At 44.5% G+C, this 17,496-nt stretch overlaps 2 protein-coding genes across 15 annotated transcripts in view; one reads left to right on the forward strand and one right to left on the reverse strand.

Moving 5' to 3' along the window:
* Window positions 1-12,486, reverse strand: part of ANKRD13A (ankyrin repeat domain 13A) — a 33,013-nt gene extending 20,527 nt beyond the window's left edge. The window contains exons 1-2 of one of the 2 annotated variants that reach the window (XM_077875969.1): window positions 12,287-12,486; window positions 367-499 (exon numbers count right to left, since the gene is read on the reverse strand). In XM_077875969.1, coding sequence (XP_077732095.1) covers window positions 367-499; window positions 12,287-12,382 — 229 coding nt within the window. In that variant the 5' untranslated portion in view covers window positions 12,383-12,486. The remainder of the gene's footprint in view (window positions 1-366; window positions 500-12,286) is intronic. The other variant, XM_077875970.1, reaches the window with a different exon arrangement.
* A 2,641-nt stretch (window positions 12,487-15,127) lies between these two features.
* Window positions 15,128-17,496, forward strand: part of GIT2 (GIT ArfGAP 2) — a 47,031-nt gene continuing 44,662 nt past the window's right edge. For all 13 annotated transcript variants that reach the window (XM_077875973.1, XM_077875976.1, XM_077875983.1 and 10 more), the window contains exon 1: window positions 15,128-15,315. In XM_077875973.1, the coding sequence (XP_077732099.1) occupies window positions 15,264-15,315 (52 nt within the window). In that variant the 5' untranslated portion in view covers window positions 15,128-15,263. The remainder of the gene's footprint in view (window positions 15,316-17,496) is intronic.

The following is a 17,496-nucleotide window of genomic DNA, read 5'->3' on the forward strand; positions in this document are numbered from 1 at the left end:
TTTTAGTCATACTTTTGTCTTGATTTTGCCTATCTCAACAGATTCACTGGAATTACCATCACATCCCTCAGGAGGAATCTGGCCTCCAAATTCATGTATGGTAGAAGGGTTTGCACTGAGAGCTGCTTTCTGGATAGGAGTCACCCTCCACTGAGGGCTGAGGGCCCAGGACACGGTTCGGACCATTGTGCTGCAGGTCAGCCAGTAGCCTCTGAGGCTCGCATCTCCTCACCTCAGCCCCTACTCCCAAGAGAGAAAGAGTCTTAAGATAAAGATAACTTGAGGACAATTATAATTGAGACTGACCTTTATTCAGAGAGAGATAACAAAACAAAAGGCTTTCAATTATTTTAAGAGTATACTTGCCTGTCCATCCCTCACGATTTTCTTTTGTAACATCTGCTTTATGTCGGAGCAACACTCTAGCAGATTCCAAATGTCCCAAAGAAACAGCAAGGTGCAGTAAGGTTCGACCTCGTGGATCCAGAGCCTCCACATTCTGTGAAGTAAACACTGGCATGTATATAATTGCATATATTACATCAAAACATGGAAGTGTGTGCGAGAGAGAAAATTTAGTATAAAAAAATAGAAAATAGTATTTATACATTAATTACAGCAATATGTGGAAGAATGAATGTTTGCATGTGGGAGTGGTTGAAATATTAATTTGAGGGCTATAAATAAAGATGATAGTTATTGAGTTCCTTTTTCTATAAAGTACCTAATAAATAACATTGGCTATAGGCCTCAGATCATCAGACATGTCCTATGCTCCCAGCAGCACTCAAATGAAGTCTAAATAAGGCCAGGGGCTTTCATGAATGCAACCACCCTGTGACACAGAACATGGGGGATTTCTCAAGCACTTATCAGCATTCAGGTCTAGAACAGGAAGTGGAGGACTTTAAGCAAAACTGAAAATACAGAAGATAATTGGGTCAGAATAAAATTACATTCTCTAGCTGTATTCCCACCAAAACGCCACTCTCATTACTGTATGCTGAGTTCCAAGTGCCCTGAAGTAGCAGCATCCACAGGTCCTACAATGAGCATGATCTGCCAGATGTGTATGTGGACATATTCATAGGTAAACGTGAAAACAAACACATGCCATTTTGGTCCATTTCCCCTCAAAGGTTTTCTTCCCCATGCTAGACACAGCCATTTGGCTTTTACTCTTCATTCCTATTCCGACCCTTCTTCAGCCACCTGCACTGAGTGGAAAGCCAAGTGGCAGTTTCTCTGGCATGAGCTCAGTCTGAATGACTGAATGCTGCCTTCCTTCCAAAGATGACTGAACGTTCTTCCAAGGACACAATAAACTTTCATGGGACTTCTGGAATGTAAAACTTAAAAAAAAAAAAAAACAAAAAAAAAAAACTTTTTAAGTGCTCAAACACTTCTTAGGAAATGTGCTTTCATCTTGATTTGAGATGCTAGTTATGATGCAGGCATTAACTGCAGCCTCCAGAGATATCCAGAACATGCCTCTTACTTGCCACAGGGGAGAAAGGTAAGCAGAACTAAACAACTACTGCCCAACAGCTATTGAACCTCCATGTTTTGTGAAGTGCATCATGACTGCCATACAATGAAGATAGGAACTGTTCTCGAGGAATGACAGCAATGGCTGAAGACATTCTGCTAAGTGAGCACTTGTCCTCCTGGACCAGTCCCAGGCCTCACCGTTCTCTCAGGCACTGGAATACCAATACATCTTTTGGAATGGGGCCCACACCACCTCCCAGGATTCCCTGGCTTTCCCTAAGGGTATGACTTGTCTGTCTCACCAGAGAGACTGAGAATTCCAAAGAGCTGGATCCAAGTCTCATATTTCCTAGCTCCTGCCACCCGGTCTCCAATTGGCATTAAATCATGATTTTTTAAAAGTAATCTAGGTTGCAGAAGGGGAGGGGGTAAAGGGATGGGGTAATTGAGTGACAGGCATTAAGGAGGGCACATGATGAGATGAGCACTGGGTGTTATACTATATATTGGCAAACTGAATTAAAATAAAATTTTAAAAATAAATAATCTAGCTAAAGACTTTTAACTGAGTTGAAGTTTAGCAGGAAACAAATAATTAGCAAATTCATTACCTCCTTACATATCTGTTATATAGACTGTTTCCTCACCTAACAAGTTCAGTCTATGGGAAAGGTGCTGGGTTTATTAGCACACTGCCTGACATAGAGGAGATGTTTAACAATATTTATCACACAAAAAAGGGGAAATTCTATTTAATGCAATTCACACCCCAAAAAGGGGTGTTAGAAGCAAACTAACATCTCAGACCAAGGACTGACACTCAAGCTCCTGAGCAAGCTCTAGATACGATGTGTAAAATCAAAGCCGGGGATCCCTGGGTGGTGCAGCGGTTTGGCGCCTGCCTTTGGCCCAGGGCGTGATCCTGGAGATCCGGGATCGAATCCCACGTCGGGCTCCCGGTGCATGGAGCCTGCTTCTCCCTCTGCCTATGTCTCTGCCTCTCTCTCTCTCTCTGTGTGTGACTACCATAAATAAATGAAAAAAAAAAATTTAAAAAAAAATAAAAAAAATAAAAAATAAAAAAAAAATAAAATCAAAGCCAGATACATTAAGTTGTTGACTTCTTCCTATTTTGGACCACAGGAAAAACTACATGTATGAACCAGACAGCAGCACATTTTGCATTGCTGATTGTAGCTCTTCAAGAGCATCCTGTGCCTCTTTCTCATTTGAAAAGAGAGAAGGGAGGGAGAATATTATATTATGGTGACTGGGATTAAAGACAGTGGGTGATTAAAGTGGAAATTAAAAAAAAAAAGTGGAAATTAGCAAAACAGAGGATGACAAATCAATACAGAAAAAAAAAATCAACAAAACTGAAAACTGGTTCCTGGTAAATATCAACAAAATTGACAAACTTTCAGCTAGATTGGCCAGGAAAAAAAATAAGATTCAAGTTATCAAAAGCAAGAGTGAAAGGGGATATTACTACCAACTCTACAGAAATACAAAGTGTTTAAAAGGAACACTATAAAAAACTGTATGCCAACCAATGAGAGACTTAAATGAAAGGCACGTATTCCTAGAGTCAAACTAGCAAAACTAACTTAAGAAAAAGTAGAAAATCTGAATAAATTTGTAACAAGTAGAGATTAAAATCAGTAATTTTTTAACTTTATAAAAAGCTCAGGCCCAGATGGATTCACTGGTGAATTCTGCCAAATATTCAAAGAATTAAAATCAATTCTTCACAAACTCTTCCCCAAAAAATAAAATAATAGAAGATAAAGGAAAACTTCCCAACTCATTTTGTGAGCCCAATATTATCCTGATAACACATTACAAAAAAGAAAACCATAAACCAATATCTCTAATGAATATAGATACAAAATCCTCAACAGTATATTAGCAAACAAATTTAGCAACACATAAAAAGGGTTATTAAACACCAGGACCAAGTGAGATTTATCCCAAATGCAAAGATGGTTTTAATATCTGATAATTAAGGGCACTTGGGTGGCTCCATGGTTGAGTGTCTGCCTTTGGCTCACATGGTGATCCCAGGGTCCTGGGAGGAGTTCCACATCAGGCTCCCCACAGGGACCCTGCTTCTCCCTCTGCCTATGTCTCTGCCTCTCTCTGTGTGTCTCCCATGAATGAATGAATGAATTAATGAATAAATAAATAATCTTTAAAAATATATCTGATAATTAATGTAACACATTATGTCAGTAGAATAAAATAAAATTAAAAACACATGATCATCTCAAAAGATGCATGCTGTGGTCTGAATGTGATCTAAATTCCTATGTTGAAATCCTAACTTTGAAAGATGATAGTATTAGGAGTGGAGCCTTTGTGGAGTGCTTAGGGCATGAATGGGGGGGCCCTCATGAATAGAACTAGTGCCTCAATAAAGGAGACCCCAGAGAGCTTGCTAGTCCCACTTCCACCATTTGAGGACATGGTTGGAAAGCTCCTGCTATGAACCAGGAAGAGAGCTCTCTCTAGCACATCAAATCTGCCAGCACCATTATCTTGGACTTGGAGCCTCCTGTACTGTAAGTAATCAATTTCTATTTTTTATAAACTACCCAGTCAACAGTATTTTGTCACAGCAGCCCAAACAAGACTACGACAATACAGAAAAAGCATTTTATGAAATCCAACACACCTTCATGATACAAAATAAAAATAAAAAACAAGAAACAACAAATAGAAATAGAAGGGAATTTCCTCAAAGAGCATCCAACTATCAACACCCAGAGCTAACATTATACTTAATGGTAAAAGACTGGATGCTTTCCCCCCAAGACAAGGAACAAGACAAGGATGTTCTCTTCTATCCCTTTTATTCAACACTGTACTAGACGTTCTAACCAGGACAATAAGGCAAGAAGATGAAAGAACAGGCATCCAGATTAGAAAGGAAGAAGTAAAACTATCTCTATTCATAGATGACACGATCTTACATATAGAAAATTCCAAGGTAGCCACTAAAAAATTAGAACAAAGGAATTCAGCAAGGTTGCAGGATACAAGATCAATATACAAAAACCAATTACATTTCTCAGAGAACTGGAGAGATTACCAGAGGGGAGGTGAGTGGGGAAATGAGTAAAACAGATAAAGAGGATTAAGAGATACAAACTTCTAGTTATAAAACACATTAAGGCACAGAGATGAAAAGTACAGCATAGGAAATATAGTCATAATATTGTAAATAACTTGTTTGGTGACAGATGATGACTTTAATATCGTGAGCACTGAGTAATATATAGAACTGTGGAATCAATATGTAATACACCTGAAACTAACATAAGACTGTATGCTAATTATACTTCAATTTTTAAAAATGAAACAAAATAAATTGTATCTCTATACACATATAACCACTCAAAATGAAATTATGAAAACAATTCTATTTACAATAGCATCAAAAAGAAGGGCAGCCCCAGTGGCGCAGCGGTTTAGCGCCGCCTGCAGCCCAGGGTGTGATCCCGGAGACCCAGGATCGAGTCCCACATCGGGCTTTCTGCATGGAGCCTGCTTCTCCCTCTGCCTGTGTCTCTGCCTCTCTCTTCGCTCTCTCTGAATGAATAAATAAATAAATCTTTAAAAAAATAAAATATTTAGGAATAAATAACAGAAGTACAAAAACATATACTCTGAAACTACAGCGCATTGTTGAAAGAAATTAAGATTTAAATAAATGGACCATGTTCATGGTTCAGAAAACTTAATATTTAAGACGTCAATATTCCCCAAACTGAGCTACAGAGTCAATGTAATACTTATCAAAATTCTGGTGGCCTTTTGTAAATGGACAAACTGATCCTAAAAATTCTTAAGTACAAGGAGACCAGCATAATCAAAACTATCTTGAAAAGAGCAAAGTTTGAAGACTCACACTTAACAATTTCAAAACTTAACTATATACAAATCTACAGCAATCAAGACAGTGTGGTACTGGCATAAGGACAGACATGTAAATCAATAGAATACAATTTTTTAAAAAATTTTTTATAATTTATTTATGATAGAGAGAGAGAGAGAGAGAGAGAGAGGCAGAGATACAGGCAGAGGGAGAAGCAGGCTCCATGCACCGGGAGCCTGACGTGGGACTCCATCCCGGGTCTCCAGGATCGCGCCCTGGGCCAAAGGCAGGCGCTAAACCGCTGCGCTACCCAGGGATCCCTGGTCAATTGGTTTTGAGCAAGGATGCCAAAATAATTCAGGGGGAAAGAATAATCTTATCAAGCAAATGGTGCTTGAACAACTGGATATCCACATGTAAAAGAATGAAGTTTTATATATACCATACATGAAAAATTAGCTCTAAAACGATCATAAACCCAAATGGAAGAGCTAAAACAATAAAACTCTTAAAACACAGAAGTTCACCTTTGTGACCTTGGGTCAGGCAAAACCATCTTAGATACAATACCAAAAGCATAGGAGACAAAAAAAATTATATATATATATATATATACACACAGATAAACTGCACTTCATCAGAATTGAAAATGTTTACTTTACAAGATACCATAAAGAAAGTAAAAAGACATCCCACAGATGGTGAAAAAATATTTGCAAGTCATTTATCTGATAAGGGGCTAGTCAGCATCCAGAAAATATGAAGAACTTAAACTTCTGAAGAATAAAAAGACAACCCAATTTTTAAATGGGCAAAGCATTTGGAATAGACATTTTTTCAAAGAAGATATCCCAATACAATAAATACATGAAAAGAGGCTCAATTTCATTAATCACTAAGGAAATGTCAATCAAAACCACAATGAGATACCACTTCACATCCACTAGAATGACTACAATCAAAAAAATAACAAGCATGGACAAGGATGTAGAGAAACTGGAACCCTCATGCATTGCTGGTGGGAATGTAAAATGGTGCAGCCAATTTGAAAAATAGTTGCCAGGTCCTTCAAAAGTCAAACACAGACTAACCATATGACCCAGCAATTCTTCTCTTCTTGAGTATTTACCCAAGAGAAATAAAAACATACATCCTTATGAAAACTTGTATACAAATGTGCATAGCAGCATTATTCAGAGCCAAAAAGTGAGGTGGGCAGGGGGACAAATATCCATCAACTGGTAAATGGATAAACAAAATGTGGTACACCCAGACAATGGAATACTATTCAGCCATAAATAGGAACAAAGTACTGATAGGTGCCACAGTGTGGATGAACCTCATGAACATGGTAAGTGAAAGAGGCCAGACACAAACGGCCACATATCGTAGGATTCCATTTATAGAAAATGTCCAGGATAGACAAATCTATAAGATGGCAAGTAGATTAGCGGTTGCCTGGACTGAAGGGGTAGAGGGGAAATGAGGAGTGCCTACAGAGTACAGGGTTTCTTTCTGGGGAGATGAAAATGTTATGGAATTTGCTGGTGCTGATGGTTGCACAACTGAGTGAAAACACTAAAAACTACTGAATGATATACTTTAATGGGTAAATTTTATGATTAGTGAATTATAGCTCAATAAAGATGTTTGAAAAAACCTACATATGTATGTGTTTTATGTAATACATAAAACGAATCTATCATCTATATACTGTTTGATGAGTTGCTTAATTTCTTCTGAGCTTCAGTTTGCTCCCTTGTAAACTGGGAACAATAAAAACACAGACCTTACAGAGTTCCTACAAGAATAAAGGCATAATACCTAACTAACGCTGTAAGAAGCACTAAAAAGAATTAGGTCGTATTATCCTACACCCACATTATGGAGTGTATATAAGCTGTCACTTTCTTCCTAAAAGAGATCTGTTCAGATTTCATTTACAGTTAATAGTGGGGCTTAGGGTCTCCAACCAAGGACTTTAGTTCAGTGAGCAAAAGCTTTCAGAATAAAACTGGAATTCACACTGGAAGCTGATTTCAGTTTTTTCTTTGTTTCTTCAGTCATAAACTGTACCAAATCAAAAATACTCCTTTAAACTATAGGGATCCCTGGGTGGCGCAGCGGTTTGGCGCCTGCCTTTGGCCCAGGGCGCGATCCTGGAGACCCGGGATCGAATCCCACGTCAGGCTCCCGGTGCATGGAGCCTGCTTCTCCCTCTGCCTATGTCTCTGCCTCTCTCTCTCTGTCTCTCTGTGACTATCATAAATAAATAAAAATTAAAAAAAAAATTAAAAAAAAAATAAAAAAAAATAAAAAAATAAACTATAATAGTGCCCCCCAGAAAAGAAAAGCTATGAGATTTCTGCACGTCCCCATACTCATTGGTAATTTAAGCCCCTGGGGTTTGCTTGCTCAAAGCCTTGTTTATATCCTGCTGTCCTCCAGAGGTGGTAAAGGCCAAGCTTTGAGTGCAGGCTGCAGAGCCAGACAACAGGCCCACTTCCAGGACCCTGAAGAGCCTCATGTGCATTACTCAAGCCTTCTGTACCTCGGTCCTCAGTTCGATAGGAGTGTTTCATCAACTATCACTGTTCCCTGGTTGGGGGCCTCCAGCAAGAGGCTGCTAACTGGCCTTCCATTCTCTCCAGAGTCCACCCTCATTCCTGTGCATCTCAGGCTGCCCTGGTCCTCTGTAGCTGTGGCCCAAACTAACTCCCTCACCCCAAGTCAGGTGGGCAATGGTATCTGTAGGCATAGTTCCCTCAAGTGAGCCTGAGCCCCCAAGGGCCAAGGCGGAGCACCTGAGAGCAGGCTCTAGCTCCTCACCTTGAATGCTTGGCCCCTGGCTCCTGGTAGGCCTCCAGCCAACAGGCACCAACCTGAATGTGTGCCCAGTGCCTCACTCGGCCTGCTGGAGACTGGGGCACGAGCACAGCGTGGCTCCCCGTCAAGCTCTGAGGACTGCAGCTGTCTAAAACATCCTCTTCCTCTTGCCCTGATGGTGTACTTTCACCTGCTGACTTCCTCACTAGGGGCTGGCCCTAGAGTCAGGCCTCATCTGCTGTACCCTACTCGGTCCTGGGCTTCCCCCCATTTAAGGTGCACTCACCTTTGCATATGTCCCCTTAAGTGTTCATTCATTCTCCCAGCATCTGTAAGGCCAGACATGTTTAATAGACCTCTCTAGCTAAATGACAAACAACATAACCATGACACAAATCATTTCCACTGCACCTACTTCAAGGCCCCACTGAATATTAAAGACAGTAGAGCTGATGCGTTAAGAGGCACTTAATAAAGTACCTCCGCTGAGCCAACATGGAAAGCTCGAAACAACTGCAGAGTTGGCAAACTCCACACTCCAGCTCTCAGCAAGACCTTGGGGTCGGGGCTGACTCACACACACTCAGAAACGTATCCTATCCTCTTCATCTGGATAAATCTGATTCTTTCTGTGCTGTTGTTCCTAGGACAAAATACAATTCTTACAGCTTACCAGTGGGCCTGTTTCGAGTCTCACTCGTGGGATGAAAGGAATGAAGGAAGAGACAGCAGAAGCTTACTGGCAAATAAATTGCTAAATGAAACAGCTGGTTGTATTGCTGGGGTGATAGGAATTTTTTGTTTTTCACTATGTAGCCAATACATGTTCCTTGCAGTAAAATTGGAGCATACATAAAAGAAACTGAAAGCCCAGGAAGATTATAATAATAACAGCAGCAATGATGATAAATGGGATTATTCTCAGTTACTATGTGCCTGCACGTTCAGATCTGTTCTCTGCCTTATCTTCCACAATTCTGAACTGGAGGGACTCTTACAAAAAGAAGCAAACTGAAAGGGTTTAAGCATACAGCATTACGGCAGAATCCAACTTTCTGGGTTCATACCCTGGTTCAGCCACTGGCAAAGCATGCAACTAAGCCTCTCTCCACCTTATCTGGTTTCCTTATCTGTAAAACGGGAATCATAACACCATTCACTCCAGGGCACTGGTATGAGAATTAAATCTAAAATTGCATATAAAGCATTTCAGCACAATGCCTGACAAAACAGTAGGCTTTCAGTGCTACTCTCCCTATTTTTACAGATGATAAAACAATTCAGCAAGGGTAAATAACTTGCCCAAGCTCACAACGTAATCAGTATTAGCGCTAGCCATTAACCCAACTGCCTCCAAGTCATAGATGTATGTAGATGTTTCATAATCAAGAGGATCTTGATAAATATGAAAGCAACAAAATGTTTCCTGCCACATATTTTAATATCAATGATCAACTTAACCCTTAACCAGTTACATAACTTGCAGGATGCAGTGAAAAATGAAAATGCAAGTCTCCTTGTTAAAAAAAGAAAAAAAAATTTAAGAATTTCAAAATGGTAGGGGTGCTGGGTAGCTCTGTTGGGTAAAGGTCCAACTCTTGATTTCAGCACAGGTCATGATCTCAGGGTTGTGAGATCTAGTCCGGCTCGGTGTTCAGCAGAGAGTCTGCTCAAGATTCTCTCCCTCTGTTCCTTCCCGTGTTGTCTTGCTCTTGCTCCCACACTCGTTCTTTCTCTATCTTAAATAAATAAATCTTTAAAAAAAAAATTCCAAGACGGTGACAGCAGAGCATTACACCAAGTACACCCCTTCTGAGCACAGGCGTCATGCCCTTGAAGCCAGCCCCATCTCTACCCCTTCAATGGCCAAGTTTCAGGATTCAGATTAGATTATGTGGGCACACAACTGTCAACCTTTCACGGCGAAGATGTTCTTTACGAATACACCTCAACTACTTCTTACTCAGAGGGGACTGGTATACTATGAAATAATCTACAGGAATAACCAATAACAAAGTCAAAACCAAGTAATTAGCAAGAATGAACATTCTTTCTTTGACCCCCTTGACAGTAAAAGTGTGAAGGATCAATTTACTCCAGGAAAATCTGCTGCAGAATTATAATTCTCTGATCACAAATATCCTTAATGGTTTTCAAGGTAAGAAGGCACAGAGAACTTCCAATGAACACTTTCATTACAGCTTACAGGAAAAGGAGAGAATACAACTATGCCACATCTTAGATTGTAAACCAAGACCGTGTTCTTATCTTCTCCTTATAGAAAAACTGCACCTCATTCAAGCTCTTTTCTTCACCCTCGATGAATAGAAAACCTGCTGTTTTTAGAAATCAGTATTGAAAGAGCCTGTGGCTTAATGATGGCAATGAACTTCTCTATCAAAAGGGACTTAATTCTGTGACTTTCTTTGTACTGTATCTCAATATTTCATAAGAAGCTGGGGCAGCCCAGATACTGAGGAAGTACAGATGCACAACACAGCAGGATTGTCTGGTCATTTTTCAAGTGTCCAAGATGAGAACACTTAGCGCTAAGAGCAAAATGATGGAGGATTCCCCTCTGCACCACATCTAGTAACAGAAAGCGAATGAAATCACCAGGTATACTGGTACACCTAATAATGAATCATCTACTCTGGGGGCGTGATCTAATTAAGACCAATGACTCTTACAATAAAAGTTTATTCTGTCTGGACAGAGGATTTAAATGAAAAAAGAGCAACTCCTGACTCCCAGCAAGTGCTTAACAATTTTTTTTTTTTACAAATATAGCAGGGTGCAAGAACACACTCACTTAGCAGTAACCAGTCACCAAACAGGGTGTTGCTGACCTTGCTCAATTTTTGCCAACCAAAAGTGCTCCTTTTTCTCTAAAATTTCTTGACAATTTTGAGCCATTCAAAAATAGACTTCAGGGGCTGAAGGTGGCCCTGGGTGGCTCAGTTGGTTAAGCATCTGCCTTCAGCTCAGGTCATGATTCTGAGGTCCTGGGATGGAGCCCATGGTGGGCCCCCGGCTCAGCAGGGAGTCTGCTTCTCTCTGCCCCTCTCCCTGCTCATGCTCTCTCTCCTCTCTCAAATAAATAAATAAAATCTTGAAAAAAAAAAAAAGAAATCAGGACTTCAAAGTCAACAAGAATTACACCAAATAATTACAAATCCTTATCCTAATTGCTAAGTGTGTTAGCTTATAACTTGAGGGCACCAATAACTCCCAGAATTGTTAAGATGCCTTTAAAAGCAGGGTTTCTCAAGCAGAACACTACTGACGTCTTGAGCCAGATAATCCTGTTATTGAGAGCTGTCTTGTGCACTGTAGGATGGTGAGCAACATCCCTGGCCTCACCATAGTACCCATTCCCCACTGGTAACCACCGAAACTGTCTCCACGCATTACCACGGGGGGGGGGGGGGGGGAGGGGAGGGAAGTGTACATCAAAAATCACCTCCAACTGAGATCCACCGCTTTAAAAAGATGGCAACAAATCAATGACAAGGAATCAAAGCACTTAAGGACAGAAAGGGATTTTAAGGATCCTGGGCACCAGTGATTCTCAAAACTTTGGTATGTATCAGCCTCCCTAAGGCCACAGAGGGAAAATGCCTTGCCCAAGGTCACAGGGCGAGTTAGAACCTGGGCTCAAACCCAACCAAGCCCTTCCAGACAAAAGGGGTGGGTGGGGTGAGCGGCGTGTGCTGTTCTCACCTCTTTGGGAGAGGCAGTCGAGCCTAATTGGTTCAGAGAGTGCACTCTGGAACCGGCCGGCCAGAGTCAAAACCCCGACTTGGTATGTATTAGGGAGGAGATCTTGCGCAAGGCAGATAACCTCGGAGAGCCTGTTTCCTTCTCCGGCAAATGTAAAAACAACAGTACCCACCTCCTGGGACGGCTGTAAAAGCTAAAAGACATACTGCCCACCAAAGCCCCGGCACGGGCCTGGCACGCAGTCAGCACTCGGGCACACGTCCTCTTACTATGACCGTCCCACGGCTGCAGGGCCCCGGAGGCAGAGGGCTGCAGATGGGCTCGGCGGTGGGGGCTCAGCGACCCCCCCCGCCCCGCCCCGCCCCTCACCTGGCCCCGCAGCTCCTTCTCCAGCTGCCGGTAGTCGTTGTTCCAGACCAGGAGGTGCAAGGGAAAGTGGCCGCTGCTGTCGCGGGCCGAGGACATGGCGAAAACGCCGCCGCCAGGCCCTCGCCGCCCGCTCGCCAAGCCTCAGCCCCGGCGGGGTCTCCGGCGCCCGCCTGCCCGCCCGCCAGGCGGCCGGCGAGAGAGCGAGCACCAAGCGGGCGACGGGCGCGGTAGGCGGCGGGGCGGCCTACGGGCCGGGGGCGCGGCGCGCGGGAGGTCGGGGGTCGCGGGCCGGGTCGGGGTCGGGGACCGGGCCGGGGACGGGGTCGGGGACGGGGTCGGGGACGGGGTCGGCCGCGCCCACCCCGCGCCCCGCCGAGCTCCCGCCCGCGCTGACAGCTCCCGAACCGACTTCTGCGGGCCGAACTGCCCCAAACAGGGAAGTGCGCGGGGCGAACCACCGCACGCCGCGGCGGGGGGAGGCGAGGCCAGCCACCCGGCCCGGGGCCGGCCCGATCCCGCCCGCCCCCGCCTACACACCGGGACACGCAGAGCCAGCCCAAAACAGAGCTAACGTCCTCGCCGTGACCCCGGGACCTCTACCCTCAAAACTCGGCCTGCCCGTCACCAGCCGCTTCCCCCCTGCTCCAGCGATCTCACATGGTTCAGTCCACAACTGGGCCTGTTCCACACGCTCGGCCTTCAGGGGGAGGCAGCTGGGACCCGGACCGAACCATTCCAGTTACTGACTCCCTTGCAGCCTTTTTGGAACTGGGCAGCGCTTCCACGATTGGCCAGAAGCCGTTTTGGAAGCGGGCAACACTAAACAATGTTAAAGGAGGAGTTCTAAACTCAGGGGAAGTGGCATTAAAGATCTGCAACGCCAGGGGATTGTTCTTTCTCAGGGTTTCTCGGCAGGGGCACATTGGAAACTCAGTCATTTGCTTTGGGGGCGGGGTGGGGGGGCGGGGGTTGTCCTGGGCTTTGTAGGATGCTGAGCACCATCTCTGGCCTTTCTGCCCATTAGATGCCAGAGCACTTCTCCGCCCGAACTGTCTCCAGACACTGCTAAATGTCCCCTGGATGGGGGAAAATCATCCCCAATAGTTGAGAAACACTGTTCTGTGTGAACTCCGAACTGGGTTATAATTCAAAGGCACCTATGGGGGTTGTTTATTCCACATAAGAAGGTCATTCATTTTTTAAACTTAGCCACTTGAGTTTTGGATTATGGCTAAAAAGACTAATAGACAATACCCAGAATTGGACACATTCTGCAAATATTAAGTACATTCTTTGGGTTGCAAGCTCAGACACTACAGCTCTGTGATTCGATGAAGAGCCAAGTCAACTTAAGCTACTTACCAGCCTAAGCTATCTGCACAGTTGTCCACAACTAGACTGCACAGCTGGGTGAAGTTATTTAATGCATCCCGAAAGCATCCCCTCTGCCTCCCCTTGCTTGTGTGCATCCAGCTTTTCAGATGCCTGCAACAACAGCTGTTCAAGAATCCTGGCCTAATCCGTTCTCCACACGTGTTGAGTCCCGAAGATTTGTGAGTCTGCGAACCAAAACAGGATATAGGGGCATCAGGATGGCACACAGGGGCTCTCGGCGTGGAATGTGTGGGAATGAAGCAGTGATTCTGACGCCACACATTTAACACAATGGAGAGATAGGCCAAAAGCCAGGGCTTCTAAGTCCTATTCCAGTACTTCCTATTTTTCCAGAAGCTTTTGCAACTTCACCTTTCCCTTCATCCTTCAATGTTTATTGAACTCTCTCTTATTCATGAGTTGAAAAACTCCACAATGGCTGCTTACCAGAGTATCTAAAGTCAAAGCAGTGCCTGGCCCTTAAAAGGCATCCAGTATTTGCTGAATGGAGATCATTTCTGCGTTTACATATAATACATGCAATAAATATTCATTAGTATTAGGGTCACATCTCTTCTCTCCTTCACACTGATTAAATTGATCTCGTGTGTTTATCTCACTCCAACCTGTGGATCACTGTAGATTATCTATTCTTATTCTCAAAAGCAAAAAGTTGTGATTAGAAAATAATCGTAATACCAAATACCAATAATAGCGTGAGCTACTATTACTGAGTATTTACTATGGGGCAGCACACCTTATTTTTCTGTAAATTATCCCATTTGTCCTTAGCTGGGTAGTAAATATTTAGCTTTTTGAGGAAAAAAAAAAAAAAACACATATGAGTTTTTTTTTTCAGCTATTCTTCATCCACTTCCTCTTCTCCTTTTTCTTCTTTACAACCCTTTATAAATGTAAAAATCATTCTTATATAGCAAGACAAGCCAAAAAAATCGTGGACTAGAGGCAGATAACACATCCGTTCCATCTTGCACATGAGTCGAAAACTGCAGCCAAAGAAACACCTACTGTTGCTTATTTTATTTTATTGTAGATCTACCACAGCAGAATGTAAGCGTCATAAGAAAAAAATTTTGTCTTCTTTGCTGTTATTTCTCTTGCGCCTGGAACAGTCTGTGGAATATAGTAGATGCTCAATAAATACTGGGCAAGCGAATGAATTTGACCAGTTATACCAAGTCACTTGACTATTGATTGCCTCAGGAAACTTGTGGCTGCAAAACCCTGGCCATTAGATTTTGCTGCTTCCCCTCGTATTAATCAGTACTGGGACTTGCAAAGAGAGAGAGAGAGAGAAACTCAAAATCAAGAAAATACGCATAAACAGGGCAGAAGATGCGGGGGCACATATCTGCCCTCACTCAAGATGGCGGCAAGGTAGCGTGCCCTTTCCGGTCACATGATCTGCCTGTCGGCAAAGGGCGCCTCCCCGCGCGTGCGCGCTGCGCCGCGGCTGCGAGGCGCTGAGGGGAGAGGCGCCGCCGCCTGCGCCGCCGCGGGGACCCGTTAGAGCGGAAGCGCCGCCGCCGCCGCCTTCACTGTCCCGGGGACCCTGATTCCCGGCAGGTGGGAGGCGGGAGCCATGTCCAAGCGGCTTCGGAGCAGCGAGGTGTGCGCTGACTGCAGCGGGCCGGGTGAGTCGCACCGGCTGGGCCCGCTTCCCTCCGCTCGGCTCGGAGGGACCCCTGCCCCGGGGCCGCCCCCTCGGGTCGGGCGGGCCCCTGCGTCCGACCCCCACCCCCCGGGGTCGCGAGGAGGAGGACCTGGGGCGGCCGCGGGGCGGCCCCGTGCCGGGCCTGTCAGAGCCGGGCGGGCACGGGGGCCGCCGCCCTCCCGCCCCTCACCTCCCCTCTCGCCCGCTCGGTCCCAGGCCGGGCGGGGAGGCTGCGGGGTCGGGGCCGCTTCCCCAACAGGAAGGGGCTTGGGCAATCCGCAGGAGGGCCGATTACACAAGTGGAACGCGGGCGTCCTCCCGGCCGCGGCCCCCAGACGCTGCAGGTGTTCCCCTCCTCCCCGCGCGGCCCCCGGCCCCGGCCCCGGCCCCGGCCCCGGCCCGCGAGGGGGCCCTGCCCGGGGTGGGCGCGCTCGCCGCTTCCGTCCACCGATAGTCCCCGGGGGAGGGGACCCCCAGGGCTGACTTCCTGCCCCTAACATCCCGGCGCCCGCTCCACCTCCACCGGGGACGATCTCCAGGAGGTCGGGGTCCTGCAAGCTCAACCGGCGCTTGCTTGGGAGGCGGTGCGTGTCTGGAGTTTGGGGATCCGAGCGGCCCGGGTTCAAACAGGGTTTTCTCTGTGGGTGACCTTGGGCTGGTGATTTCCTTTGGCCCAGCCTTAGTTTCCTCATTTTTCCGACGGCCAGCATTGGGAGAACCACATTCAGTGGTAAGAAGAGTCCATGAATATTCTTGGGATCATCTCATCTACGTTCGTTCCTTTTCTTTTTCTTTTTTTCTCTTCTCTTCTCTTCTCTTCTTTCTTTTTGTATTGCATTGTTTAGTACAGAACCTTTGTGGTCCTTAAAGACAGACTTGAGGTTCAACATCATACATTAATTGCAACATACAAAACAAAATCGCTAGCAAATAGGTGCATTTGGGCATTCAGGCAGGCTAGACAGGTGGGCGCGTGGAAAGGCCAAAATCATTCTTCACTTGCATGAGGGGCTTAGGGTTTTCAGCTTTAGAGTGTAGATCCCTCTTAGCAATTGAAACTGAGTTGACAGGTCTCTATGCTATTCTTGGTGCCTGGATTAACCTGCTTTGAAATTGGAAGTAATTCAAAGGTAAGATGGCCCCATTGGTTACAGTAGCTCCCAGTTAACAATCCTAAAGAAATCGTTGAAAAAAACAGGGTTTTTTTTTTTTGCAACTGTTCTGAACTTCCATCTTGTTATATGGCAGTAGAGACGGATTTTAAATAGTACTGTGGCAAGTCAGACCTTGTGTGGTTCTTTCATGGCCTGTGTAGTGCAAGTGGGGTTACCAGTTTCCTTTGCAGATTGGGAGGGGGGGTGGGGGGGTGTAGATGAGTTGAAAAAGAGAACCAAGTTAGTGTGGGTTATTACAGACTCCATTGTATTCTCTGAAAATGTTATTTGTTCCACTTCCTTATTTTCTTGTTTTCAGTTGAGCTTTCTGTGATGTGTTTGTTTCACATGAGTCTAGATTCAGACTTCCTCTTGGAATGTGTATTCTTTACTCATTAGGTGATGCGGACGAACGAAAACAGCTTCTCCATTGCCAGACTAATAAGTGTCATGCCGTTCTGCAGCATTTCGTGCATAATTCAGAACATTTCTCTTCCATTGTATCATTTTCGGTGTTGTCTCAAGTGCCTAATCTACAGAGACTTGAGTCACTTCCTTCCTGTTTTGAATATAATTAGGCTACCTTGAAATGTTGTGTGAACTTGAGCAGCTAGGAATTTGTGCTGCCTTTTCTGCAGAGCCCCAAAGAGTTACCTCTTTCTTTTAGGAGTTCCTTTAAAGATTCTGATGACTGCTGAGGCCTTTTCCCCAGAAAATGCACATGTAATCAATCACTCTTTTACACAGAACTTCTAATTTCTTAATGGGGCCATAGACATTTCTGAAGCCCAAGGAAGAAGCCCCAGCATAGAGCATTTAGGTAATCTGGAAAGGTTTCACCCAGCATCATTCCTATGAACTCAATTTTGATTTTACTTTGTTGTGAACATTTTGATATTTTTTCCATGAGATTCTGATCCATGATATTAAAGCGACTGAGAACGTCACTTAATGTGCATTACATCCTTATTGTCTAATTACTATTTAATTTTCTCCAGGAACACTGT

The sequence above is a fragment of the Canis aureus genome, chromosome 27 (assembly GCF_053574225.1).
Source record: "Canis aureus isolate CA01 chromosome 27, VMU_Caureus_v.1.0, whole genome shotgun sequence".
Taxonomy (NCBI): domain Eukaryota; kingdom Metazoa; phylum Chordata; class Mammalia; order Carnivora; family Canidae; genus Canis; species Canis aureus.